The 24,037-nt window shown below is 55.9% G+C and overlaps 10 protein-coding genes across 10 annotated transcripts; 6 read left to right on the forward strand and 4 right to left on the reverse strand.

The window, feature by feature from the left end:
* Positions 1–281: 281 nt before the first annotated feature.
* J3D65DRAFT_561439 (putative phosphoinositide 3-kinase) lies at positions 282–3,182 on the reverse strand (the record flags this gene model as incomplete). Its single annotated transcript, XM_066797517.1, has 5 exons — positions 282–1,805; positions 1,849–1,941; positions 1,985–2,939; positions 2,991–3,077; positions 3,124–3,182. The coding sequence occupies 5 exons, from the start codon at positions 3,180–3,182 to the stop codon at positions 282–284; spliced, it is 2,718 nt and encodes a 905-aa protein (XP_066650402.1).
* A 152-nt stretch (positions 3,183–3,334) lies between these two features.
* On the forward strand, positions 3,335–5,497 carry J3D65DRAFT_597042 (nuclear protein Qri2/Nse4). Its single transcript, XM_066797842.1, has 3 exons — positions 3,335–3,964; positions 4,014–4,889; positions 4,935–5,497. The coding sequence occupies exons 1-3, from the start codon at positions 3,511–3,513 to the stop codon at positions 5,117–5,119; spliced, it is 1,515 nt and encodes a 504-aa protein (XP_066650403.1). The 5' UTR covers positions 3,335–3,510; the 3' UTR covers positions 5,120–5,497.
* Positions 5,498–6,257: 760 nt separating this feature from the next.
* J3D65DRAFT_147768 (carotenoid oxygenase) lies at positions 6,258–8,345 on the forward strand. The gene has a single exon (XM_066794056.1). The coding sequence runs from the start codon at positions 6,522–6,524 to the stop codon at positions 8,151–8,153; it is 1,632 nt and encodes a 543-aa protein (XP_066650404.1). The 5' UTR covers positions 6,258–6,521; the 3' UTR covers positions 8,154–8,345.
* A 125-nt stretch (positions 8,346–8,470) lies between these two features.
* On the reverse strand, positions 8,471–10,912 carry J3D65DRAFT_653795 (interferon-induced GTP-binding protein Mx2; the record flags this gene model as incomplete). Its single annotated transcript, XM_066802472.1, has 7 exons — positions 8,471–9,166; positions 9,225–10,074; positions 10,125–10,197; positions 10,250–10,304; positions 10,355–10,450; positions 10,508–10,765; positions 10,814–10,912. The coding sequence occupies 7 exons, from the start codon at positions 10,910–10,912 to the stop codon at positions 8,471–8,473; spliced, it is 2,127 nt and encodes a 708-aa protein (XP_066650405.1).
* A 1,075-nt stretch (positions 10,913–11,987) lies between these two features.
* J3D65DRAFT_671952 (uncharacterized protein) lies at positions 11,988–13,384 on the forward strand (the record flags this gene model as incomplete). The annotated part of the gene is made up of 5 exons (XM_066803434.1): positions 11,988–12,171; positions 12,227–12,296; positions 12,353–12,724; positions 12,798–13,188; positions 13,334–13,384. 5 exons carry the CDS (start codon positions 11,988–11,990, stop codon positions 13,382–13,384), a joined length of 1,068 nt encoding a protein of 355 aa, XP_066650406.1.
* A 294-nt stretch (positions 13,385–13,678) lies between these two features.
* Positions 13,679–14,959, reverse strand: J3D65DRAFT_671953 (aspartic peptidase domain-containing protein; the record flags this gene model as incomplete). The annotated part of the gene is made up of 2 exons (XM_066803435.1): positions 13,679–14,558; positions 14,604–14,959. The coding sequence occupies 2 exons, from the start codon at positions 14,957–14,959 to the stop codon at positions 13,679–13,681; spliced, it is 1,236 nt and encodes a 411-aa protein (XP_066650407.1).
* Positions 14,960–16,963: 2,004 nt separating this feature from the next.
* Positions 16,964–17,772, reverse strand: J3D65DRAFT_648330 (Cwf15/Cwc15 cell cycle control family protein; the record flags this gene model as incomplete). Its single annotated transcript, XM_066802382.1, has 3 exons — positions 16,964–16,981; positions 17,027–17,692; positions 17,740–17,772. 3 exons carry the CDS (start codon positions 17,770–17,772, stop codon positions 16,964–16,966), a joined length of 717 nt encoding a protein of 238 aa, XP_066650408.1.
* A 131-nt stretch (positions 17,773–17,903) lies between these two features.
* On the forward strand, positions 17,904–19,291 carry J3D65DRAFT_147953 (ribosomal protein S5 domain 2-type protein). The gene is made up of 3 exons (XM_066794059.1): positions 17,904–18,126; positions 18,178–18,297; positions 18,352–19,291. The coding sequence occupies exons 1-3, from the start codon at positions 17,963–17,965 to the stop codon at positions 18,944–18,946; spliced, it is 879 nt and encodes a 292-aa protein (XP_066650409.1). The 5' UTR covers positions 17,904–17,962; the 3' UTR covers positions 18,947–19,291.
* A 344-nt stretch (positions 19,292–19,635) lies between these two features.
* J3D65DRAFT_561212 (uncharacterized protein) lies at positions 19,636–20,561 on the forward strand (the record flags this gene model as incomplete). The annotated part of the gene is made up of 3 exons (XM_066797508.1): positions 19,636–19,771; positions 19,826–20,103; positions 20,157–20,561. The coding sequence occupies 3 exons, from the start codon at positions 19,636–19,638 to the stop codon at positions 20,559–20,561; spliced, it is 819 nt and encodes a 272-aa protein (XP_066650410.1).
* Positions 20,562–20,789: 228 nt separating this feature from the next.
* J3D65DRAFT_640402 (Retinoic acid induced 16-like protein-domain-containing protein) lies at positions 20,790–24,023 on the forward strand. The gene is made up of 4 exons (XM_066801787.1): positions 20,790–20,841; positions 20,898–21,002; positions 21,064–22,001; positions 22,044–24,023. Exons 1-4 carry the CDS (start codon positions 20,833–20,835, stop codon positions 23,863–23,865), a joined length of 2,874 nt encoding a protein of 957 aa, XP_066650411.1. The 5' UTR covers positions 20,790–20,832; the 3' UTR covers positions 23,866–24,023.
* The last annotated feature ends 14 nt before the right edge of the window (positions 24,024–24,037 follow it).

Genomic DNA, 24,037 nt, shown 5'->3' on the forward strand with positions numbered 1-24,037 from the left:
GTATATTGGACATGCGCTGGCGCGACGAAAGGGACGGAGGTTTTCAAGTTCATTTTGACGGCAGGCGATCAGCCAGCTCGCGGCCCGTGGCGTGAGGGGAGAGATGGCTTGAGCAGCTACCTACGACAGGCCCGTTTGCATGTCGGGTGGACGTACGCCGGTCAAGTCAAGTTGTTGTACCAAGAACGTCTGTAGAAAGAGGGTATCAATTATCGACTCGACTTCCTACCCCATCACCACACCACCACCATTGAAGAATGTCTCCACCTACCACATCACCCCTAAGCCCTCCAATTCTGCACCAGCCCGTGCAGCCGGTCAATCACGACCGGCATGACCGCAGAGACACTATCCTGGATCAGCGCCTCGAAGTGGCGAATCGCCTCCTCCTCGCCGACGTCGAGACACATGCGCTCCTGGACCTTCCAGACGGCCTTGTCGCGTTCGATTCTGATATCCGGGACGTTGGCCTCGCGCATGAGCGAGAATAGGTTGAGGATGAGCGAGCTCTGCTTGCGCAGCGTCGAGTACGCGGTAAAGCAGTAGGTCTTGAAGGCGGCGTAGTTGGGCGACGACGGTCCGCCCATGCCGGCTATCATCAGGTTGTCCAGCTTCATCAGCGGCGCGAATGGCTTGGGGTCGCGGCCGAGGATGTAGCCAAAGTCGGCGTGGAAGAAGTGTCCGGACGGCGCGAGGAGCAGGTTGTCGAGGTGGCGGTCACCCACGCCCAGCAGGTACGTGATGACGCTGTAGCCGGCGCAGGACTTGACGTACGTGTCCATGGCTTCCTTGCGTACGCCCAGGGGCGCCGATTCGTCTGGGTTGTTGGCCCGCAGGTATGATAGAATGCTGCCTTGGCCTTTGTATTTGGTGACGGCAGCTGCCAGCGACGTGGAAGGCACGAACTGCACCAGTCCGGCAGACGTCGAGGTCGCGAGGATGCGGTACGGAGACAGTTTGAGATCGAGGTTCTCTTGCCGCAGCAGCCGGTCCATGAGCGTGATGATTTGGATGACCAGCTGGTCCTGGCGCAGGTCGTCGCCTGTCTTGAAGATGACGGGGTATTTGGCGCCCGTGGTCGTCTTGAAGTTGACGAGGAGCGGGTACAGCGAGGACTTGAAGACGTTGCAGTCGTCCGGGAAGCAGCCGACGACTTCGACCGACGGGTCCAGAGGCAGCGGGAGTGGCGGGTCAATGTGGACAAGTTCATTCCTCGGTTCTGCCAAAAAGTGTTTGAGGCGTTCGATCTTTCGTGGACGATCTTCCCGCGAAAACCGAATTTCCTTGGAGATTTTGGAGAGGACTGTGATGAGCTCGGCTTGTCTGAGGAGAATCTTTCGCCGGCTCGGGCCCTCTGGCAATTCCACGAGCGTAGTCATGAAATCGTATTCCACCTTGGCGAAGAGCTGGCGATGCTCGGAGCCCTGCTCGGGGCTTCGATCGTCGCACTCGACCATGAGATACCAGTGGAAGAAATTGCCCAGCTGGAGGTTGTTGGATGCTCTGGCGATGAGGAACCGCGCAAGGGAAGAGTCTCCTGCAGAATCGCCATCCGACGCGAGTTGCACCGGCTCAAACTTGAGTGCCTGTACGAGCTGAAGCAAGTACATTTGCAGCTCGTCGTCGTCGGCTTTTCGAAGTCGGTCCACAGCAAAAGATCGGACTGCGGGATGGTCGAATGTAGGACCAAGAAGCTCTAAAGCGTCATCAACATCGATTTCGGCCCATTTCGAAAGCAGCTGGACAGCTTGTCGGGCTTCGGCTGGTTCGCTCCAGGATACCGACTTTACGAATTTGGTCAAGGCCTAGAAAGGTCAGCGTAGCGTAGTGGCAGTGTCGATGACTTACCCGTTTATCCCGAGTCAAATGGTGTCTAAATTTCCACACCATGTCTTTGTCGTCGGCACTAAGTTCTTGTGTGGGTCCATAGGACATGATGACCTGACATGGTTAGCAGCGTCACGAGGTGAAACAAAACACTCACATTGAGCTCGTCTCTTGCTTTGGCGTTGGGCTTCATGTCACGATCCATGACTCCTGTACGGTGGTTTCGCACCAGTCTTCGATGCTTGCTCTCTGCTGGATTGTCCCGAATCCCAACCTCTGGATCGTAAATTCGGATGAGCCTGCCAGCATCGGGGTCTCCGTAGACGCTGCCGTCGGCGTTGATTCCGGGGCCAAACGAAACCTCTGGGGGTGGCTTTAGGCGGATGTCGGAGAGGGAGGATGATTGCAGCGTTGAAATGGGCGGTGCAGGATATTCGCTATCGGTATAAACTATAGGGTGGTCGAATCGTGGGAATTCAATGTATAAAAAGAACTTTTCGTCGTCCAAGATGTCGTCATCACTCTCATCTTCTTCGTCCTTGGATGCTGCCGTTTGCCTGCCAGGCTTTGGTCGGGTGCGAAAAGTGTTGCGTTCCAGCTGTTCCATCTTGCGAAAGACCATCTGGTCCAGCCACCTGTTTTCGGGGATCTCTCCCATCTCATGCTTCTTCATGAGCACCTCGAGCCTCTCCATCTCTGTGAGGCCCTCGTCGACCTCTTCGGTAGACTTTCCATGACGCCGCTTTCGCCGACGCGCCGGTATTATATAGGGTGTGGTCGAAGATGAGAGGCCGTCTGCTGCTCGGTGTCGATGTATCCGACATCGCTGCCGTCCTTTTTGCAGAGTGTTGTCATTGTCGAAGAGAGGTATCGTCGTGCCGCCGAAGGGTATTGCGTGGGACTGGGAGTCTTCGCCGCCGGTTGGAGACAGGTCCCAGACGGTCAGGGCGAGTTGGGAGGATTGAGGGATGGTCGAGTAGTCGATGGGAAGCGTCAGCCACTCATTCCAAAGCCTGGACGACTTGAATGATTTGTAGCTCGTCTGGACGGCAACGGTGAGAGGCTTGCTGTCGGCCCATAACTGCGCGGTGACGAACAGTTCCGAGTGAGGGCTGTGGATGGAGCATCAGGCAAGAAGCTGCGGTGGATTGGAGGACCAATACCTGAGGTTGGATCCAGTATGCCTGAGTTCGGGGTTCTTGAGCAGGGTTGAGAATGGTATCGGCTTCTGGTGGCCGTCGAGGTTGTTTCTGGAGGCAGTCAGCTCGAGTGCAGAGGAGCTGGCGAAAGACCTACATCCTGACGTGGACAGGCAGCTCGAGCGCAGAGGAGCTGGCGAAAGAAAAGGGCTCCATGGTGTGAGGATGGATGGCGTTGACGACGGAGTGAAGCTTGGTTGGGATGGGAGGAGCTACGGGCAATTCGGTCGACGCTGACAAGGAACCCGACGACTAGTGGGGAAGCGACGCGCCGTGGGCCCGACGAGATGGACCAGATCACGACCGCGCGACCCGCATCGCGTCTCGCGAAGCTTTCGGCGCGTCGTCCTGTTCCCACAACAACAACCTTGGCTCGCCAGCTGCTCATCTTCAGAGCCGCCCAGTGCCTTCCATTGTCCACCGCCGGTTTCGTCTTCCCGTTTGCTGTTTGACCACTAGACCCTTCGCTCCTTCCACCGTCAACATGGCGAGGCTCAACACCAGTATCATCCCTCAAAAGTCTCCATCGCGAAGCCGGGACTCGTCCATCTATCGCGACCCTACTCCACCTGGCGAGCAAAGTCGGGTTGCCCAAAGGCCAGCGCGCTCCACCCGCTCGGCCTTTTCGCCGTCGGCCGCGTCCTCGTCTGACAAGGAAAATTCTGGCCACCCTTTGTCGAGCCCGCGCCTTACCATGGACAAAGGCAAAGCCCCTGCACGCTCTCCAAGCACGCTTCCCACGCCAAATTCCGACCAGCAGACTCCCAGGCCCAACAAGCGCCGAAGACTGCAGGACAGAGACGCGCGCGACGCGTCTGCTCTCCCTTCAACCAATGGAGAGTCCGTCAACGATCTTCAGTTCTATGACCCCGACCAGGACCCGGATGAGAGGCGCAGGTTGCGCCAGGAGCAACGCAACCTCTATCGTGACTTTAACGGTCCGCGTGTGCCTCGTCCCATTTTCGACGCGTTGCTAACACGGAGCAGACCAGCGCGATGAAATCCTGGCCGAAGATGGCACGTCCAAGCTGGACGACCTCGTCGACCGAGCAAACGACACCTTTGACAAGGTCAAGCAGACGGCTGATGCTACCCTCGACTCGCGCTTGATGATCCAAGCCAGTGAATTGACGTTGAAGAAGACCACCCAACTTGTCATGGGCGACAGCTCTGCCGGAATCGACATTGATGAATTCGTGTCCAAGTGCATCACATTCATGCAAAGGGGCGGCGACTTTGACGAGAATGCAGACGTCCAGCCTCTCTCCACGCAAGCCCACGCCCGTAGGCAAGCCGCTCGGAGGAACAACGATGACAGCGAGGACGAACAGGAAGAGAGCGGCGATGCCTATGCTTGGGATGTGCTGGGAGAGCAAGCATGCTTTTCGCACAATCAGAGACCTCCTGCGCCTGGATTTCTCCTTGGTCCCCTTTCCGTCCAGAAGCGCGTGCGCCCCACGCAGACAACGCAACGGCGAGGCCGTCTTCGCCATGACCCATCGCAGGCCAAGCGTCCCCAGTCTCTGGAGCCCGAGGATATCCAGCGCAACGAAAACAACAGCGCAATGGCCTCAGCTGGAAAGATCAGGGCGCAGCTGATAGAGCAAATTGACGCACGGACCCAGGCCTTCGAAGAAGAAATCTCGCAGATGGAAGAGGACATGTCTGATGACCAAGTTGCGCAGGTGATGGAGAAGCACGGCCTTTACGCCGTGAATGAGGAGGCCAACTTGAGCCTGTTCGAGTTCTTTGTCAATCCTCACTCGTTTGGACAAACGATTGAGAACATCTTCCACATTTGCTTCCTTGTCAAGGAGGGTCAGGTTGCCATCCGTAACGATCAAAATGGGCTTCCAACAATCTGTGAGCATTACCTTCCATTCTGAAAACGTCAACTGACTGTTCCAGGCCCAGCAGGCAGTGGTGGACGCAGCGAACAAGAGGCAGCCGCTGCTCAGAGGTATCAAGCCGTATTCAGTCTCAACATTGCCACTTGGAAGAAGCTCATTCGCGCCTACGACATCCGGGAGTCCATGATTGCACATCGACAAGAGGACCAGTCGGCGCGGACGGTGCGGGGCTGGTATGGCTGAGTTTCCAACATTTTTCAGTGAGCTCTTCGGCACTTGAGGCGTTCGGATTCAGCTCAAGTCTGATTGCTCTCCGCATTACTTTTATTCATGATACTCGCGGCAGTAAAGCTTTGGAGACAAGCGTCGAGACTCGGACGTTCTGTTCATGTAAGTACGACTTGTTGGAGTAAATCGGTTGTATGGTTTGGCGTTTTACACAGGTGGCTTTTTGCATTCGATGTCAGTTCTATACCTCGATGGGGTCGTTCAGGCGTAATGATACACTATCCTCTGTCCTTTTTCACTAGTCATCTTCACACTTGTCCTACACAATCATCGGCATAGGCCCAATCGGAGACCATGTCCATCATCGAACAATTGATATGCTAATCCTCGCACCTCTGGCGCCCGAGAGCCGACACTTTCGTCAGCCACTTCCGTCGTGCGCATCCCCACACGGCTCGACCCGCTCCCCGCATTCTGACGCTTGCAGCAACACCAAGCACTGAAATCTGGGGTAGACTTTTGCGCATGGACGACCAAACACTCGCTGGCGGCACGACACTGGAGCGCTCACAGCTCAATGAAATCCCTTTGCAGCGAGGAAGAAACGCGGCACGCATCCCAATCTTCAGACAATGAGCCCTGACAGTCGACCTCAATCGCCGATTTGGAAGACGTTGCAGGAAGAGACCTTGCACTGGCTGCCGAAGGGTGAGCTCCGTGCAGCTGAATCTACGAGCCGACTTTTGGGAAAGATCGATGCATCTTTCGGCATTCACAGTTGTCACCAACAATTCGCGGTCGGAAGGAAGCGATGACATGAATTCAAGGCAGGTGCCCCTCTCTCTGACCCCATCATGTTCGCGAACGCGCAAGCTCACAGGGCAACGGTGTAAAAAAGAACCTCAACCCCACGTACCACACTGTGGGGACCTTCTCAGATTTCCCCTGAAATCGCTTTTCCCCGCATGAGATCCACCACATCCTTGCGCAGACCCCACATGAAAGCCACTCCCACCTGTGGCGTCCCGCATCAATGGTCTCGCTGTGACAGCTCTCGCACTAGCCAGCGCACCTGCGTCGACTATTCACTCGGGGGCGCCTTCCTTGTTCCCCGCTCTCGAGACTACCTCCAGCTGCTGATTCGCCCTTGACGGTAATGCTCCAACTCGAAGTGGAGAATTAGTGTCAAGCCGGAGAAATGCTCGCACCGGTTCCGAATCGACGATACCCTGCTGGCTCATTCGGGTGATGAACTCGTCCACACGTGTGAGGACGAAGAGTTAAATTGCAGCTCAACCGCCGCAGACGCGCAGACAACCGTCGTCCGCTCCCCCTGCAAACACATCCGAGTCTCAGCAAGACCTTTGAGTTGCGGAACCACCCATTCGATTACCTGGTAAAAGCCGTTTCGAATCCAATGCCCGCTACCGAGCTCCCAGAACGCCCAAGCAAAAACGGGCACGTCAACGGCAAGGACGACGGCCTGTACGGACTGACGTCGAAATGGCCTGTCGCGCTTGATCTGACGGGGTCCAATCTTCCGTGCAGGCTCGAGGGAGAGATTGGAGACCTCGTCGTCATGGGCGAGATCCCAAAAGAAATCACCGGCACGTTCTACCGTGTCATGTGTGATCCGTTCGTGCCTCCTCACCCGGACAACGTGCCCCTGGACGGCGACGGGAGCATCCAGGCTTTCAGGGTTCTAGATGGACGAGTCGACATGAAGATGCGGTACATCGAGACGGAGCGGTACAAACTCGAACGCAAGGCCAACAAGGCGCTGTTTGGTCTCTACCGCAACCCCTTTACGCACCATCCCTGCGTGCGTGCTGCTGTCGACTCGACTGCTAACACGAACCTCGTTTACTGGGCCGACCACTTGCTTGCGCTCAAGGAGGGAGCACTCCCTTATGCCGTGGACCCGCATACTTTGGAAACGCGCGGCTATGACCCGTTTGAGAAGCAAAACGTCAAGTCCAAAACCTTCACCGCCCACCCCAAGGTCGATCCCTATACCGAAGAGCTCGTCGTGTTCGGCTACGAAGCCAAAGGGCTCGCCTCAAAGGACATTGTCGTTTACCACCTGGACAAGAACGGCAACAAGTACGACGAACAGTGGATCGAAGCGCCGTGGCCCGCGCTCATCCACGACTCGGCCATCACGACCAACTTCTTGATACTCGTGCTGTGGCCCTTTGAAGCCAGCGTGGAGCGCATGAAGCAGGGCAAACAGCATTGGGCCTGGGACTACAAGCTGCCCGCCACCTTCATCGTCGTTCCACGCCGCAAGACGTCAGCGCAGGCCGCCGGCTGGCGAGAGGGCGAGCACCGCGTCTACCCGTGGCGCAACTGCATGCCAATCCACACGGCCGGCGCATGGGAAGAAGACGATGGGCACGGTAGCAAGAAAGTATTCGTCGAGTCGAGCCGCGTCCACGACAACGCCTTCCCCTTCTTCCCGCCCGACGACGGCACCATGCCCGCAGCCGACGCAAAGGCCGACTTCGTGCGGTGGTCGCTCGACCTGTCCAAAGCCAGCAACACAGCACTGCCAGACCCGCGCGTCGTGCTCGACCTGCCCAGCGAGTTCCCGCGCATCGACGAGCGCCTCATGACGACAGCATACAACATCGTCTTCCTCTGCGTCTTCCTCCCCGACGCGGCCGACGGCAGCAAAAACATCTTCCACGGCCTCAACGCGCTCGCGATGCACGACCACCGCGCCAACACGACGCGCTTCTTCTACGCCGGCGACGACGCGCTGGTCCAAGAGCCCGTCTTCATCCCGCGTACCGCGGACGCCGCTGAGGCAGACGGCTGGGTTTTGGCCATGGTCGAGCGCCGCTCGGCGAATCGCAATGATCTTGTCGTTATTGATACCAGGGAGTTTGAGCGCCCCGTTGCGATTGTGCAGCTCCCGTTTCATGTCAAGAGCCAGATTCATGGGAATTGGGTCGAGGCGGAGCGGTTGGGGAAGATGGACAGCATCGTGCGCGAGGTTGGCGATGTGAGCATCAGCAGAAAGGGGGCGTTGGAGCCATTTGCGTGAGCGCTGACGAACTGTGCAGAGGTGTTGTTTAGGAAGTGTCGTTTGTGTTCCTGTAACGCGTTTTTGGGACTTTACTTTCGTTGATAACTTGTGTAGGCTGCCGTAAATTGTCTATCTAACGAACACTTTCGAAGCGCACTCTAGACTCTCCCTCTCTCTGTAGGAACTATCATCTACGGCAAAATCAAGACCGCAACGCCTTTGAAACGCCTTCTTGGGTCCCCATCTCTCTTTGCGGGACCTGCCGCAAATTCAAGACCGTAGGACCTTTGACGCGCCCTCTAAACACTCCAGCCCTCTACAGGACCTGCCGCAAATCAAGAACGCAAGACTTTCAAAGCGGCCTCTAGGCTCTCGACTTCTCTCTTCAGGACCTGCCTTTGATGCTTCGACGCCTCGTCCTCGCCGGCAATCTGCTCGAGCTGCTCTTCCCCCAAGCTCATGATCAGCTCGGGGTCGAAGACTTTGAGCGGGCTGCCGTCGCCCTCGAGCAGCAGGTGGAAGACGACTTGCTGGCAGATGACGTCGACGAAGCGTTTGCGGGATACCTTGTAATAGCTCATGAGAGTATCAAGGATGTCCTCGCACACTTGCTCTCCGTTGTCCTTGTCGACAGCGTGTTGGCCAATTTTGCTCAAAGGCACGTATTTTTCTTTTGAATCGAGGTGTAAAGAGATTGCCATGGCCTTGAAATTTTGGCTCAAACGCTCGCCACGCTTCTTCTGGAGGTTGGCATTGAAGTAGTGGTTGAATGTGTTGGGTGTACCTCCACGCTCGATATTCAGAAGGAACCGAGTGTGTTCCATCGCTCGTTGGTACGTATCAATCAACTTGTCGAGAAGAATGGTGTCCCAGAGATTATCTCTGACCGACTTTTCAGGGCACATCTCGGTGAGAAGCTGGAAGATGTACTCATGTACTAGTGTGATCACGTTGCTCGCGTGTGAAAAAGCAAGTGGCTCCCACTTCTCGGACTGGTCCTCGAAAACCGTAGCAAGAATTGTGCCGCCAAACTACGCCCGAACCTATTAGCGATGGGTTTCCTAAAGCAACGTAGCTAAAGATCCCTACTGTTCCGAGCTCTGGTCCGCGGCTCGATTCATAAACCTCCTTGATATGGGTCATGAGTGGCCCCTTTAAAGGCTTCGGACATTGGTAATCTTCTGTGTATGTGATAGTCCCAAGTTCGGGGTACTTTCCGATGGGGATCTTGAAAGGAAGCTGGTCGACATTGCATCCCAAGGGGCTTTCTCCCTCATCGTTCCACGCAGCCTCAAAGTGCTGCTTGTGACCTCTTTTCCAGAAAATGTCAGAAAAGACTTCGTTCAACTTCATGATCTGGGTGATCAGCTTCAGGTTCGGCAACCTCTTGAAGATGCCGTCACCAGCGTAGTACCCGCTCAAGGCGGCTTGGGTGATGGCCTGGAATCTCGAGGCCAGTTTGCCCAGATGTATCCTCTGCGCATTCGAGTCCGCTCTGGACGGCCCCATATCTTCCAGTTCAGCCCGACGTTGACGCAGGCGCTGCTCCGTGTCCGTCTTGACGTGGGGCAGTTCCTGCTTGGAGATGTGCATAAGCAGCTCGCGGACTTTGCGCTTGAGGGCCGTGGTTCCGCAGCGGTCGGCAATGGGCGACCAAGCAGGCGCCGTGAAGAATGCCTCTTCGGCAGCAGCTCTCTCCGCAAGCGTCGACGCATTGTCGTCCGCACTGCGATTCTTGACCACGTAGTATCCGAGTCTGAGAATGCTCTGTTTTCCGAGAACCAAGTCAACGATTGCCCCTTTCGTGGCTGTCTCTGTGGCGAGATCTGGTTTGGTGAGCACGCCCATCGTTCGGATGCCCTCAGGGTCGGCTCGCTCCGCAAGCTTGAGGATCTCCTGGGTCGCTATGTCGACGTTGCAGGGTATGACTGCGAGGTTGCTACTTCAAGTGAGCCACTCCTGTCACCAAGCAAGAATCGCCGCACTTACATGGTTCGTGGATTCGCCATGTACGACTTGACCATGTTCTCGATGAGGACAATGTCGCTTTCCGTGGTAAGTCCTGCGCAGCTTGTCAATGGAAGATGTCCAACCTCGGGGAGCTGACCACGCACCTGGTGTAGGGACACGGAAAATACCCGGAACGTCAATGACAGTCAGATGCTGTTGCTTTTGAAGTTTAAGCTAAACGGAGAACTATGAAGTCAGCAAAGACTCACATCAGGCCCACTGATCTCGATTTTGAGGATATCCTGACTGAAAGCTCCATGGTCGACGTTTTTATCACCCATCCGGATACCCATGGCACTGTTGGCCTAGAAATGTCATCAGTTCGCAGAGAGCCATTTCCGTACCATCCGGCTGCCACAAACCTCTTCAAAGACTTTGGCGAGACTGTTGCCGTCAATACTAGTCAAGTGGCGCTTGAACTGAAGAAGCTTGGCCTTGAGAGTCTCATCTGCATCAGGACGAGGGATGATTGTCACGAGAATGCCACTCTCCGCCTCTCGACAGCATGTTATCTGCGTTGCATAGCGAGTGCAGAGCCCAGGGGCGCGAGGGAAAGAGAAGCCTGTCAGACTTTCTAAGACTGAGCTTTTTCCTGATGACTGGTCCCCCACGACAACAAGCTGGCAAAGCATCAACAGACTGAATATCAGCACACTCCCCTGACTTACCTGGGGCAGCGGAATTATCGCGCCAACGTTTAGCTCTCTCAGCTTGTCGATCTTGGCCAGTATGGCCTGGTTCCCTAACTCGGTTCCGCCAGGAGGCATTGCAGAAGTCGTTTGACCGTAACGATGTTTCGAGGGGTACAACGGCGGCAAGTATGAAAGTACCATTCTCCTTCGGTTGCGCGGACTCGCATTGTGGCAAATATAATACTTATAAGAGGGAATCTCAACTCTACATAGAAGTAAACGATAAACCACTCCGACGGAAGCAAACGCCTTAACTTGAAGACTGATAGAGAGCGTCGTCTTGAGGCGCATAGAGCGCATACAAGCTCGAGCCGAGGTATATCAATCCTTGGCCCCAATTGAGTTCAGAATTGCCAAGCCAGCGCATGCCATTTCCTTTGCGGGAACGCGTCCAGTGTGCACAAGCTCGTCGAACCACAAGATACTTCTCTCGAACTGAAGTATGATAAGTGAGAACGTTTCGCTCAAGAGAGTAGCCCAGCCAGGTGGGACGCGATCAATCGGCAGTTGCGTCGAGAACGGGTCTTGAGCCAAGATTCACCTAAGGCATATGATATTAACCGGGCATGGGTTGATATTCCTGCAACGCCGTTCAGCCCTCCACTCGTCAGAGGCGGCTGCATCCCTGCGACCATCACCCTGAGCGATTGGCTTCTTCAATTTGAATTTCTGCTGGCCCAATCCGTGCATGGGCGTCAACCTTGTGCGGCAATGAACCACTGACGACGCAGCGGTCGCAGCTCCTACCTCTCACAACTGCGACTAATCGAGGTCGAGCGGCGCCGCAAGACGAAGCGCCATCGTCAAATCGCGGTGGATGTGGCCCGAGGTCGAGCTTATTTGGGAAAAGAGGTTCCACGCGTGGTTTGAATTTCCCAAGACTTCTGGCTCAACCCTGGTGCCGCGAGGCACGGCAGCAAACGTTATCCCGGCCGCGCGCTGAAACGACACAGGGAATGCAAGGTGAGTTGCATCTTGCAGCTACGCGGCCGGCAGGTGCGGTTGGTGCAGGAAGAGGAGGTGGAGGAGGTGTGGTATGCACTTTCCTGAACAATCACCTCCTTCTTCTCAACATCTCGCCACGGCCTGACGACGTCGACTGCTTCTTCGGTGTCACTACGCAGTTTTTCTTCTCCTGGCGATCGAGACCATGGAGTTCGCGCCCTCCGCGCGGCGCTGTCTCTCGGTCGTCATCCTGATATCGATTCTGGCATTCGTCGTGCTCGTCCTCAAGGTCGGGACGAGGCTTCGCATGCGTCGGATCGGATGGGATGACAACTTTGCCCTCCTCTCTTTCATTGCGAGCGTTCCCACAACTGCTGTCGTTTCCATGCGTCAGTCCTCACGCTGCTCCTCAACTGAGAACGGTTGGCTGAGAGATTCGAACAGAAGCCGAACATGGCATGGGTTACCACTCCGACACTCTATCACCAGACGACCTGCGAAAACAAGCTCTGTAGTAAGCTACATCGCGGCGCCATTCCCGAATGTGGAGCGATTGCTGAATACGACCAGTTTCTGGCTGTCCATTTGGCTGTACATCATCGCGTTAGGTTTCGCCAAACTTTCCATCCTTGCGCAATATCTCCGCATCTTCATTGGGCGGCGCACGACGATAGTGACGAAGCTCTTCATGTGGATCGTCGCGGTATACAGCATCCAAGGGCTCTGCGTCACAATCTTCCAGTGCCATCCCGTCCACTACTTTTGGGACCGCAGCGGAAAGGGTCGCTGCTTCGAAATCGAACCGTACTACTATGTCTTTGGCGGCTTCAACATATTTCTCGGACTTGCCATTGTCGTCATACCCGTGCCGGCGCTCAACGAACTGCGTCTGCCGCTGTCGCAGAAGCTGGGACTGCTGGGCGTCTTTATTCTAGGTGGCTTGTCAGTCCTCAACCCACCATCAACTTGCGCGGCACGAAACAATACATCGTCATGGCTAACAGAACGCCTGCAGTGCATGCGCCATGTCCATCGTCCGCCTCTACGCTGTCGTCATCGCCATGCGCTCCGGCGACCCCGGCTACGCCAACTCCATGCCCGCCATGTGGAGCATGGTCGAGCTGCACGTTTGCCTCATGTGCGGGTGCCTGCCCTCCCTCCGCCCGCTGCTCGCCCAGTTCTTCACGCGCCCCGGCAGCAGCAACAGCCGCAGCACACGGCGCCGCTCCACGCCGCTCAACAAGTCGCTGTTCACGCCGACGCCGCTGCCGCATATTGACGAGTCGCCCGAGGCCGAGGGCCAGGAGTTGCAGGGCCAGGTGCTGCAGTTTGACCATTTGGACAGCCCGATAGAGAGCGATGGGAAGCCGCTGGAGCAGAAGAATCTTTTGACATATGTGAGGGAGGTAAGAGTGCCGGAGAGAGTACGATTGAGCAGTGCGGAGCGTGCGTCAAGTCGGCAGGGGGACAGCTAGTTGGCTTTTTCTTGTCTGGCCAATGTTGGATATCTTTTTGTCTTTTTTAATCTGGTACGGCATAGATACCCACAAGGCGAAACTCGAGTTTTCAGATTACTGCGCAGCCTGGCCCGCCGACATTTAGGTCTGTTGGTGGCATGGATTTCATAATGCACAAATGTGCTTGTACATCCCCCTTGCTGGGAGGAAATGGTCTGGCGGACTCAGTCAGGGAGAAAAGGTCAAACCACTTTTTTCCAACCATTGTAAGTGAATGGTGAGACGTCGGAGTATTTTCCACTTGGGGGAAGGCAGGAAAGTTTGTTCAAATTCTTTGCATTTTGTTTGTTACTTCACGGCCAGCGTGGGAGTGCAAGAGGGCTACAGTGCGGCACTACGCACCAGCCCTTCTCCCCACAGCGTCGACAAAGCTACCAGCTCAGCTATACACAACACCCGGCTGCTTCGCCCATCCAATGCGAGCCGGAATAGTCGAATTGTCAAAGACGACAAACTGACTCTTCAAGACGATGGCGCCGATGACGTTGAACGGCATGCCAGCGCTCGACTGCAGACCTCCAAAACAATTGCCGTCGTAGTCCACCGGGCCGTAGACGAGATAGAATCCGGGGATCGTTTGCAGCACGCCGCTGACCTGGAAGTTGAACGTGGGCGGCGTGGCGCTGCAGGGCAGGATGAAGCCGCCGTACGTCGCGCTGTAGCTGGCACCAGGGATCTGGTTGTAGAAGGCGGCTGCCACGTCCTGAGGGAGGTACGCCAGGCTCGTTCCGGTGTCGGCGATGGCGGAGATGGGTTTGGTCGTGACGGCGCCCCTGCCGACCGAGTAGCCGGTGATGTTGAAGGCCCAGAACCCCGTCTGCTGCCTGTTGGCCGGAGCGACAGGCGTGTAAGTGATGGGTCCGGTGTAGAGAGACGAGTTGATGAAGCCAAAGGTGTATGTGCCAGGTACGGTTTTCCTGAGGTTTGCGGTGAAGAGCTTTATTTTGGCCGTGTCCAAGAAGGTTTGCTGTTTGGTGGGGCGAACTGAGTTGAGGGCGCTGGCTGCCAGGCCCAAGACGCCGTCGCTGGCGGTGTCTTGCAGAAAGAGGCTCGAAGCGCTAGTTGCTGCTTCGACGGCTTGTGCGGTGGCAGTGACTTCGCCGACAGCGACCCTGTCAGCATAGACCTGGCCAGCGCCTGCACTACCGTCGCCGTAGGTGATGCTCCAGCTTCCGGGTATGAGTCTCCCAGACACCGTCGGGTTATACAGATGCTGACCGAGTTGTTGCGACACGGGCATCAGATTTGAGAAGACCCACCTAGAGGGTGAGCAAAAGTATATCAAGACTTTCACAAAGACTTACAGATCAGATGATCCGGTGTCGAAAATAAGCTGCATGACACTAGATCCAACCGTCACGGGTGACAGGTACAGGGTGTCGTAGTCGTCCTCAGAAACAGCAGCGACATCGCGCACGAACAGCCGCGAGCTGGAGCCAGAAGCCGCAAGCTTAGCAAACGCCTTGCCCGAAGCGGCCTTGACGTCCGCCGGCATCGTCCCGCCAAATTTGTTGTAGGCATTCGCCATTTGAATGGGCCCATTTCTGAGCATGTACCCCCGCGCCACTTGGGTGCTGGTAAAAGTGCCGCTCGTGAGATCGTGCGGCGCGGCCACGGCGCAGCCGAGAAGAATAGCAAAGGTGAGGACCCGGTCCATCATGATAGTCGCACTGTGGGTTCGTGATTGAAGGGTTTCGTTTGGGGCAGCTCAGTGAAAACAGCCTCCACCGTCGACGACAGCGACTTGGGTTGATGATGATATATAGATTTGGATGCTGGACCACTGCGTCTGGAATCAGACGTCACCGTGGCCGGCTGCGAACGCGAATGCGCGTCGCTATTGCCCCTTTCAGCGATGGACCCGCGCAAAGATGGAGTGCGAATAGAAAGAACAAGCACGCTAGGTGTATTGATTGGATGGTCAGCATGACGAAGTGGGACGTGGCGTAGGACGATCCAGGATGGTGGTACAAAGGGATCGAGTTGTCTTTTTGCGGAGGATGACCTCCATTCCAGAACTGCCTTCGTGTTCCGACAATTATTACGCGCGTTTGGTTCCCTCATGGCTTTCCAAGTGAGGAAACGCTCGTCGCCGTTTTCTTTCAGGTGTCGACACCAGGCACCTGGTTTCAAACATCCCATTCAACTCTTGAAAGCACTCTACTCTTGTTCTTGCAGTGAGGCTTGGAGGGATTTATTGGTGGGCTTTTGAAAATTGAATTGGATGTCCACGGGATAGGCGCATGTCATGGAAGTCGTCATGAGAAGTCTAGAACAACCGTTAGCTGAGATCACACGCATTGACGAGGGATTCGGAGCATGACACTGCCACCTCGGTAAACCACCAGAAGAATGTCTTTCCTCTTTGTGCATCACGCGTAAGCCATTCGATTCGTGCCGTTCGGCTCTCCCAAATCATGCATGGAAGGCGGACTGTTCCAAATAATTTGGATTTGTCTATTCATCCAGAGGACTAGACTGTAAGGTGGATCCGACAATTGAGCCAGAAAGAATCAGGATCCAGTCTGTGGGGTAAACGGCCTTCTTGCAGTCTCCAAAGATCGTGGACATTGTTTCGCCCGATGATGCTGAGACCTCGCCTCGTGCGAGCTGACATGAATCCTGCGTTGTACGAACGACACCGTGGAGTCTTTCCTCGTCGACGAATCCGCTGAAATCGTCGATGATGTTTGTCGCAATCGGTTAGGAGCACCGAGGTTGTTGAACTGCCGCTTGTGGCCTAGCTCGCGTCATTCCTCCCAGGCTCCGCAACCTCTCCCTTCTTTCCATGAGAAAATCCAGCCTCTTCGCGTTTGTGGAGTCCCTTTGCTTCCAGACTGCTATTCTTCAAGATGCCACCGGCTTTTTCCATCAGTTTCCCCAAGGTAGAGTCTGTACGCATTACTTGGCTGTTTGCATTCATGAAGCTGGACACGTACCATGCTTGTCCGACGGTGGAAAGCTTCCCGTCTTGTTGCCAAAGCCAGCTCCACTCGTAGTTCCGCTACCGTAACGCGTGCCCCCAGAGTAGGCGGCGCTGCCAGTTCGCGAGCCATACGAACTGCTTTCGGGGGAGGTAGTCTTGTCCATGCCGGACGTGCTGCAGCGCTTAGTGTCAAAGAATACTCGAGGTGTAGTTGCATGCAAACCAAACCCGGCCAGAATGGTAAGGAGGCCGCACACTTTATAGAATGAGACTTGGTGAGACGATGATCTAATGGGCAAACGCGTCGACAAATAGAAAGACGTCTGACTATCGGGACGAAATCAGAAGATGGACCAGCAGCCACATGCGGGGAAAAGGGAAGCTTTGCCAGGGCTCGTCGACCATTGAGCAGGGTTCAAGGCGCTTTCGATTTGCAACAGCAATACCTTATCTTTGGCCCGTGAAATTCGTTGGATGATTCTTGTACTAGAATAGCGCTCGTCGCGATGAATGTGTGCGCCATGAGAGGGCGTCATCGAGGATCGATGTGATATTTCCAGCTCTCTCGCTGTGTCGATCACAGATAACGGTCTACCCTACCGGACTGTCGAGATGCGGGATTACATCATCTGTGAACTCCATGTTCTTCATGATTTCTTTGCTGGTCAGAATATCGATGGTAGTAACTCCATGCTATGCCAAAGCCGCCCAAGAACGCCAAAATCCAGAAGTGCTTTATCAGCGCACGTATTTGCTCTGTATGGTGTCAGCAGAGCTCTTTTTCAAGTGCAGAGTACTCACCATGAAGCGCTTGTGGAAGTCGGAGCGAAGCAAGTCGTTCACAAACTCCTTGGGTTTCTTGTCTTCAGTGCCACGCGCCTGGTTCTTGAACACGACATCGTCGTCCCATCGTCGCTTGACGTTGAAGTCGGAAGGATTGAGCAACGGGTTGCCTCGCGCAATGTCGAATTCGCGCTGTTCTTGGTCCTGTGCTGACTTCTCCGCCTCCTCCTTTGCCTTTTGTTCCGCACGCTCTCTTTTGATCTTCTCCAGCTCGCGCATCAACTCGGCCGTCTCATCCTCTTCGTCGTCATCATCGTCTTCGTCCTCGTCGCTGCTCTCGCTGTTGGATCCGTCGGAATCGGCGTCGACATCCCGCGCTTCCTCCAATATGAGACGTCGCCGCTTTGCTTCGGGTGGTTCGTCTTCTTGCTCGGCCTCGCCAAGAGGCGGAGCTTCCAGTTGCCGCTTCGACGTAGCCGTGCTTGATTCATCGTCGTCGGTGAGAGCAGGCGTGCCGTTTTTCTTGGCAAAGTGGGCAGCTTCGGCTTTGAGAAGCTCAGCGCGAAGGTCGCGTTGCTCATCGGCGATGCCTCCTTGACCAGGTTGGCGCGTTTTGAGGGTCATATGCGCCGGGAGAAGGCGTTGGTGGTAGGCGGGACCCCGCTGGGCCTCTTTGCCGCGAGCCTGAACATTGTTAGAGAAAGTTTCCTCTTGATAGACTAAGATCATACCGGGTCAAACGTGGGCCTGTGAGCGGTCGTCATGGTGGGTGGAGGGTGAGGAGTTGTATGTAGATGTTTGGTGTAGCAAGGCCTCACCTGCAGCGGGTTGTCGGAGGCCGGGTGAATGTCGGCAAGCGCGAAAGTCGCCCGCCGCTCCTCCGCCTCGTCGCCGCAGGACGTTTGCTTCAACTGTTGTACAGCACCTTGCAATTTGTTGCTTCCCCCCTATATCATGCCGCGCGAAGTCGAGCTTTCGAGGAACGAGCGCGACTTCATCCTCCAGGCTCTGGGGGAAAACATCCGTCTGGATGGCCGCAAATTCGACGCATTCCGCGACCTTGACCTTTCGTTTGGAGACGAATATGGAGCTGCCGACGTGAAGCTGGGCAAGACCCGGTAAGAACTCTTGTCGGCATGTCTGCAAGCTTTTTACTAAACTTCATGCAGAGTTCTTGCTCGGGTCTCGGCAGACGTAACGGCGCCTTTCGCAGACAGGAAATTCGACGGCGTCTTCAGCATCAGCACCGAATTCTCGCCCATGGCCTCGCCCGCCTTTGAAGTCGGCCGGTACGTCGCGCTCAACCGTGTAGCTGGCGTAAAGCACCCTAACTGAACCCGCAGTCAGACAGACGCCGAGATAATCCTATCCCGCATCCTCGAAAAGGCCATTCGTCGGAGTGGCGCCCTAGACACAGAATCCCTCTGCATCGTGGCTGGCTCCAAGTGCTTCACCGTCAGAGCAGACGTACATATTCTCGACCATGACGGAGGCCTCATTGACGCCTCATGCATCGCGGTCATCGCCGCGCTTCAGCACTTCCGACGGCCGGACGTCTCCGTAGAAGGAGAAAAAGTCACCGTGTACAGCCCGAGGGAACGAGAGCCCGTGCCGCTGTCCTTGCTGCACCATCCCCTTTGCGTCACATTTTCATACTACAACGGCGGAGAAACGATGGTCGTCGACGCCACCATGGCCGAGGAACAGGTGCGCGAGGGCGAAATCATCATCACCATGAACAAGTTCGGGGAGCTTTGCCAAATCGCAAAATACGGGGGCGAGGCAATTGATCCGGTGGCAGTCTTGCAGTGCACCAATGTGGCATTGGCAAAGGTCCAAGCCCTGGCAAAGTACATTTCTGGACGACTGGAAGAGGACGCGAAGAGGAGGGATGCCGGAGGTCTCATGGCTGAGCTGAGCGCGGAGAATGAAAGATGAGGTGACTGGAACATGTTTTGGTCAAGATGGAAACAACGCCAGGAATCGCTGAGCACGGAGAGGACTCGGTTCGATTAAGGCTAAGGACAAGACCGCAAGAGTGCGTCGACCGATTCGCAGCACGTGGAGCCTGCTGAGCTCCATGTATCGTGATAAAGGGACACCAGTTGAAACGGGCCTATAGGTAGAAGAGAAACAACAGGGATGAAAGATGATTCGACGACGGCGAATACAGACAACAATAGACCCGGAGCCGGAAGTCGAGTGTTCCGCGTGAGGATGGTCCGATTCAAAGTGACGGGACCGGTCGGCTTACAAAACCTGTGACGTGCTCGGAATACATGTCAAGTCCAGAGCTGCTGGAGAGGTGCAACATTTGCAAGCAACGCGGTCTCGCTGCGGGCTTGGAGGAGTTTTTGTCGACGCCGAGATGAAGGTCGGTCGTCAAGGGGCTCCCGGTTCGGCTCAAAGGCGGGATGGCGCCAGTGACGTCAAGATACAATCCATTCAACTGCTTTTCCAAATCTGATGCCTCCGCTCGCTCCCATAGCTCCGGCTGGCGACTCGACCGTTCGCAATGATGCCTTTACCATTCGAGACGCTTCCTTCCCCGTGCTCCGTCGCTCGATCCCCGTACAAATAGGGCGCCGTTCCCTCTTTCCGCCGCCACACCACACTCGCATCTCAACATGGCATCCAAACTCGTTCCCTCCAATCCAGAGACCGTCATGGTCATTCGGGATGTTGTCCCCAACGTCATCACCACCTGTTCGGTTCCTTTTGCGCGTTTTGGCCGCATCAAGATTGGAGGCAGAGGAACCATAGGTTTGTGAAGGTCTTTCCACCCTGTCTGCGCAAATGCTAACAGAGTCAATGCAGTCCGCTTGCAAAACGGATCCCTCGCCGTCTTTTCGCCCGTCGCGCTGACTGAAGAAGTCAAGAAGAAGGTCGAGTCCATGGGAGAGGTCAAATACATTACGGCTCTCGACGCCGAACATCACATCTTCCTCGGACCGTGGCACCAACAATACCCCAATGCGCGAGTACTCGGCCCAGAGACACTCCCTGAGAAGCGCGAGAAGCAGAAGAACGAAAAGGTCCCCTTTCACGTGGTGTTCGAGTCAACCAAGAAGCACGAGGTCACAGTCGATCCCGAGGTACGTTTTCCGGCGCAACGGCGGCGCCCAGCGCATGCTAACTCGCTTTGCAGTTTGACGCCGAATTCGAGTACGAATATGTCCACGCGCACGCAAACAAGGAGCTCGTCTTCAACCACAAGCCCACCCGCACCCTGATCGAGGCCGACTTGGTCTTCAACATGCCGGCGACCGAGCAATACAGCAAGTCGGGCGTCGACGGAAGCTCTGGAATCTTGACGAAGCTCTTCTCGACCTTTACACACATGCGAGGCGAGGCCATGGGCCAGAGGCGCTTCTTGTGGTATGGAGTGAGCAGCGGGGACAGGAAGGCTTTCAATGCGAGCATCGCCAAGATCAACGAGTGGGACTTTGAGCGCCTAATCCCCTGCCACGGCGACGTCATTGAAAGCGGCGCCAAGACGAGGTTTCAACAGGTCATGAAGTGGCATCTGGACGCAGCGTTGAAGGCGCAGTGAGCAGTAACATTTGGAGTTGTGGGAGCATGTGGCATTAGGAGGGGTTTCGGTGTATTTTCATGGCGCGCATAACGGAGGAGCATTGGCGTCTTTAGTTATACCCCGTCAGTAGCAAGTAATGGGAGTGTTTTGCCTCAGAAATGCTTCACGGACGCGATCTGTGTGGTCGTGCTCCGGGACCCAATGAAACGCCGGCCGACAGCTGCGGTGGACCTCCGTCAACAAGCTGGAACCCCCCAAAGACAACCATGCCTGACAGTCGTTCGCGGCCATGGACTTTGTACGCCCTCTTGCCAATGCCAACCTTGATTGCGGCGAATGCTCACATACTCCTAGTGGACTCGGTTGATCGGCGGAACCAGCGCGCAGAAGAAACGCTCTACCCAAAACGATCCGCAGCAGCGACTCGCACGCTTCAAGCGCGTCTACAACCAGATTCTCGTGCGGCGCCCTTGCTTCTGATTACATGTTGCTTCTGATTACATGGCTGACGCTTTCCCAGAACACATGGCACAAGTCGACCTCCCTCGCAGGCGACCCGGCCGCTCTCGATAGCTTGCGAGCAAGCTTCCAGCGCCTGACATCGATACTCAACGAAGAATCCCGCGCTCCCGCTCCCCACCTCTGCCTACAATTTGCGTCTTCCTCCCAAATCTACTCGGCCATATCTCGCATCGCCTCGACATCACACAATGAAGCTCTGGTCAGGGATGCCGTGGCCGTCTTCGGCGCCCTCATCGACAGCGAAGAGGAGGACTTTTTGGCCAATGAGCGCTTCGCCGAGGCCCTCATGACCTTTGTCTCCAAGATATCGAGCTCCAACATGCTGCTCATCGGCGAAGACACGGACGCGGAAATAGTCGAACTGCTCTTTGGCATCTCGGCCAAGATCCGGTTGGAGCCTGAAATACTGCCCGTGTGGTTTAGCTCCACCGGCAAGGTCGATTCGGATACGCGATCCGCAATTCTCAATAAGGTTGGATTCGCGGGCATCATCCGAAAGGAAGACTTTCCTCTCTGCTACCAGCTCATCGACCACGTCCACCACGAGGGGAGGATTGGCGATTTCGCGCGCACGGGCCTGCTCTACATCTTCGAGACGGCTTCCAAGTCGCGGGAATTGGAGCAATGGATTGTCGAGAGCGATCTGGCGACCCTCATGGCTAGCGGCCTTGGTGCCCTCTACAGCCAGCTCAGCCGGAAGCTCTCTGTTTTGCATCCTCCGGAGGACCGGCCAGTCATTCTGACGCTTTCCGATTATCCCGACTACCACCTCCCTAATGATGCCGAGAGCATTTTCTCGCCAGGATTCCGCACTCACTTGGACACCTTCCTCTCGTATCTCGCCTTTTGGCAGGACGTGCTCGAGCATTGCCGGTCTCCCGACGTGCGGCAGACGCTCATCGATCACTTTCAAGTCTTGTTCCTGCAACAGCTACTGTACGTCTTACTCTAGAAAAACGAGTTGTGCTGACCTTTCAGATATCCGTCCCTCCTTGAATCTTCCGACGTCGACGGAGGTTCATCTGTTGCCGTGCTAAACTACCTGAGACAAATCCTGGACGCACTCGACCACCACGAACTGGTCTACATGATTCTGCGCTACCTGCTGGCTCTCCCGGACGAAAATGCTGGACGCCAAAGATCTGCGTCCGTTTCACAACGTCGGTCAACGCTCATGCTGCTTTCCCGCCCGGAAGAGGACGAGACCATGAACCCGTCGCTTTTCAACTTGGTCGATCTTTTGCTCAACAGCACCCAGTCTCGAAACCAGCAAACTGTCGTTTCTGCTTTAAAACTTGTCACAACGATCCTGGGCAAGAACCACAAGTACGCAACTGGCACACTCGTCAGGGTCACCGAGGTACACCACAAAGATCCGCAACGGACAATGGGAGCGCTCAACGCCGAAATCGAGTCATATCTCGATGTTGCTGAAGTGCTGGTGCCTGGATCTTCGCTCAATGCCGAGTACGATTCGTTCCTGAAAGATGTCATGAGTCTGCTGGAATCGCACCCTTGCTCCATGAAGATGCTTGCGCTCCATGGTCTCAACCTCCCAAGCCAGATTGCCGTGGACTATTTGGCCTCCGAAGCCCGCAAAGACGAACCCTTGTATCACCTCAACTCCGACGACGCGCTGTTCATGTCCCTGATGAAGATTCTCTCCAACTTCTTCACGAATACGGTGGACACCAATCTCAGCCTCACGGACGCAATTGTGAACTTGGCTTCCTGTCCCAACATGCGACTCGAAGGCTGGCTAGCCGTGGAACCAACCAAGTACCAATTCGACTCCAACCAAACTTTTGAAGAGGAAGATGAAGACCTTCGCGACATTTTCAAGGCAAGAAGGAAACCATCATGGACGAAGCAGGCCACACCATCGCTCCTGGCTCAACTCAAACGCCTCATGGAACAGCTCGAGAGCCTCCGCAAAGAGATTCCAGACTTTGACGGCTACGTCGCAACGCGCAAGCAAGCCTTCCGCATGCACGAGGAGATCAACGAGGCCCTGCGCTCCACCGCCAACTTCCCTCCCCCATCGCCTTATCCCATGCCCCGCCGCGCGTCCGAAACGCCGCCTCCAGCAGCCGGCTTCCTCACGCCCCAGTTCGGCAAGCAAGTCCTGGAAGGCGCGGCCAGTCCCTTCCGCTCGCAGTCTCCCCGCGGCCGCAAGCTCACCAGCGCCGCGGACGGGCGCCCGCCGCCCTTCAAACTGACGACGGCCCCGTGGCTCGAGCCCGCGCCGTCGTCCAAGAAGACGTCCTCGTCGTCGTCCATGTCGCCCGACGCCAGCCGCGGCGCCAGTCCCTACCCCGGCGCAAACAGGACCGTCCCCCACATCCGCGCCCCGTCGCTCGGCACGATTCTCAAGCAGGTCCCCATGGACGCCGAGGTGCTCAAGCGCCCGGTCAAGTTCCCGGCCAGGGCGAAGCCGCAGCCGAAGAAGCCTGCGCGGGCGGCGGACATTCAGGAGGAGAGGGAGGAGGAGGCCAGGGCTGAACTGGATGACGTTGCCGACAGCGAGGGGCGGGCTGATGGATCGCCGAACGCTGCTGCAACTCCAGATGATGGGAACGCTGCCGCCGCCGAACAGCCCGAGGAGACCACGCTCCAAGGCAACAACGACGACGACCATCACACGGACGCAGAGCAGGGCCCCGAGGAAGAGGAAATCGTCAAGGAGGTTACCCTCGGTCACGTGCTCACCAACGTCGTCATTCTGCAGCAGTTCGTCCTCGAGCTCGTTGCCATTTTGCAGGTGCGGGCGAGCTTGTTCCAGGAGGTCAAGTTTGCGTGATGGGGTGGAGACAGAGAAGAATGAGGGGAGATGTTGTATATAGAATGAATCGCTCTGGCGGCGGAGGCAAGAAGGATAGAGGAAGAAATAACAGGACAGAATGTTCCAGCTGCAGATGAAGAAATACCTGACTCATCCCGTTCGCTAAGTACGCAGGAAGCAGTTTTGAAAA

This window comes from Phyllosticta citribraziliensis (assembly GCF_038025025.1).
Source record: "Phyllosticta citribraziliensis strain CPC 17464 chromosome Unknown J3D65scaffold_14, whole genome shotgun sequence".
Lineage (NCBI taxonomy): Eukaryota > Fungi > Ascomycota > Dothideomycetes > Botryosphaeriales > Phyllostictaceae > Phyllosticta > Phyllosticta citribraziliensis.

What these genes read in the sequence shown, in the direction of transcription:
- J3D65DRAFT_597042 (XM_066797842.1), top strand. Translation starts at nt 3,511, where the DNA reads ATGGCGAGGCTCAACACCAGTATCATCCCTCAAAAGTCTCCATCGCGA. An exon ending in CCTCTATCGTGACTTTAACG is followed by an intron (nt 3,965 to 4,013) that starts GTCCGCGTGTGC and finishes AACACGGAGCAG; the next exon opens with ACCAGCGCGATGAAATCCTG. An exon ending in AAATGGGCTTCCAACAATCT is followed by an intron (nt 4,890 to 4,934) that starts GTGAGCATTACC and finishes TGACTGTTCCAG; the next exon opens with GCCCAGCAGGCAGTGGTGGA.
- J3D65DRAFT_147768 (XM_066794056.1), top strand. Translation starts at nt 6,522, where the DNA reads ATGCCCGCTACCGAGCTCCCAGAACGCCCAAGCAAAAACGGGCACGTC.
- J3D65DRAFT_147953 (XM_066794059.1), top strand. Translation starts at nt 17,963, where the DNA reads ATGCCGCGCGAAGTCGAGCTTTCGAGGAACGAGCGCGACTTCATCCTC. An exon ending in GTGAAGCTGGGCAAGACCCG is followed by an intron (nt 18,127 to 18,177) that starts GTAAGAACTCTT and finishes AACTTCATGCAG; the next exon opens with AGTTCTTGCTCGGGTCTCGG. An exon ending in CCCGCCTTTGAAGTCGGCCG is followed by an intron (nt 18,298 to 18,351) that starts GTACGTCGCGCT and finishes CTGAACCCGCAG; the next exon opens with TCAGACAGACGCCGAGATAA.
- J3D65DRAFT_640402 (XM_066801787.1), top strand. An exon ending in GCGTCTACAACCAGATTCTC is followed by an intron (nt 21,003 to 21,063) that starts GTGCGGCGCCCT and finishes ACGCTTTCCCAG; the next exon opens with AACACATGGCACAAGTCGAC. An exon ending in TTGTTCCTGCAACAGCTACT is followed by an intron (nt 22,002 to 22,043) that starts GTACGTCTTACT and finishes CTGACCTTTCAG; the next exon opens with ATATCCGTCCCTCCTTGAAT.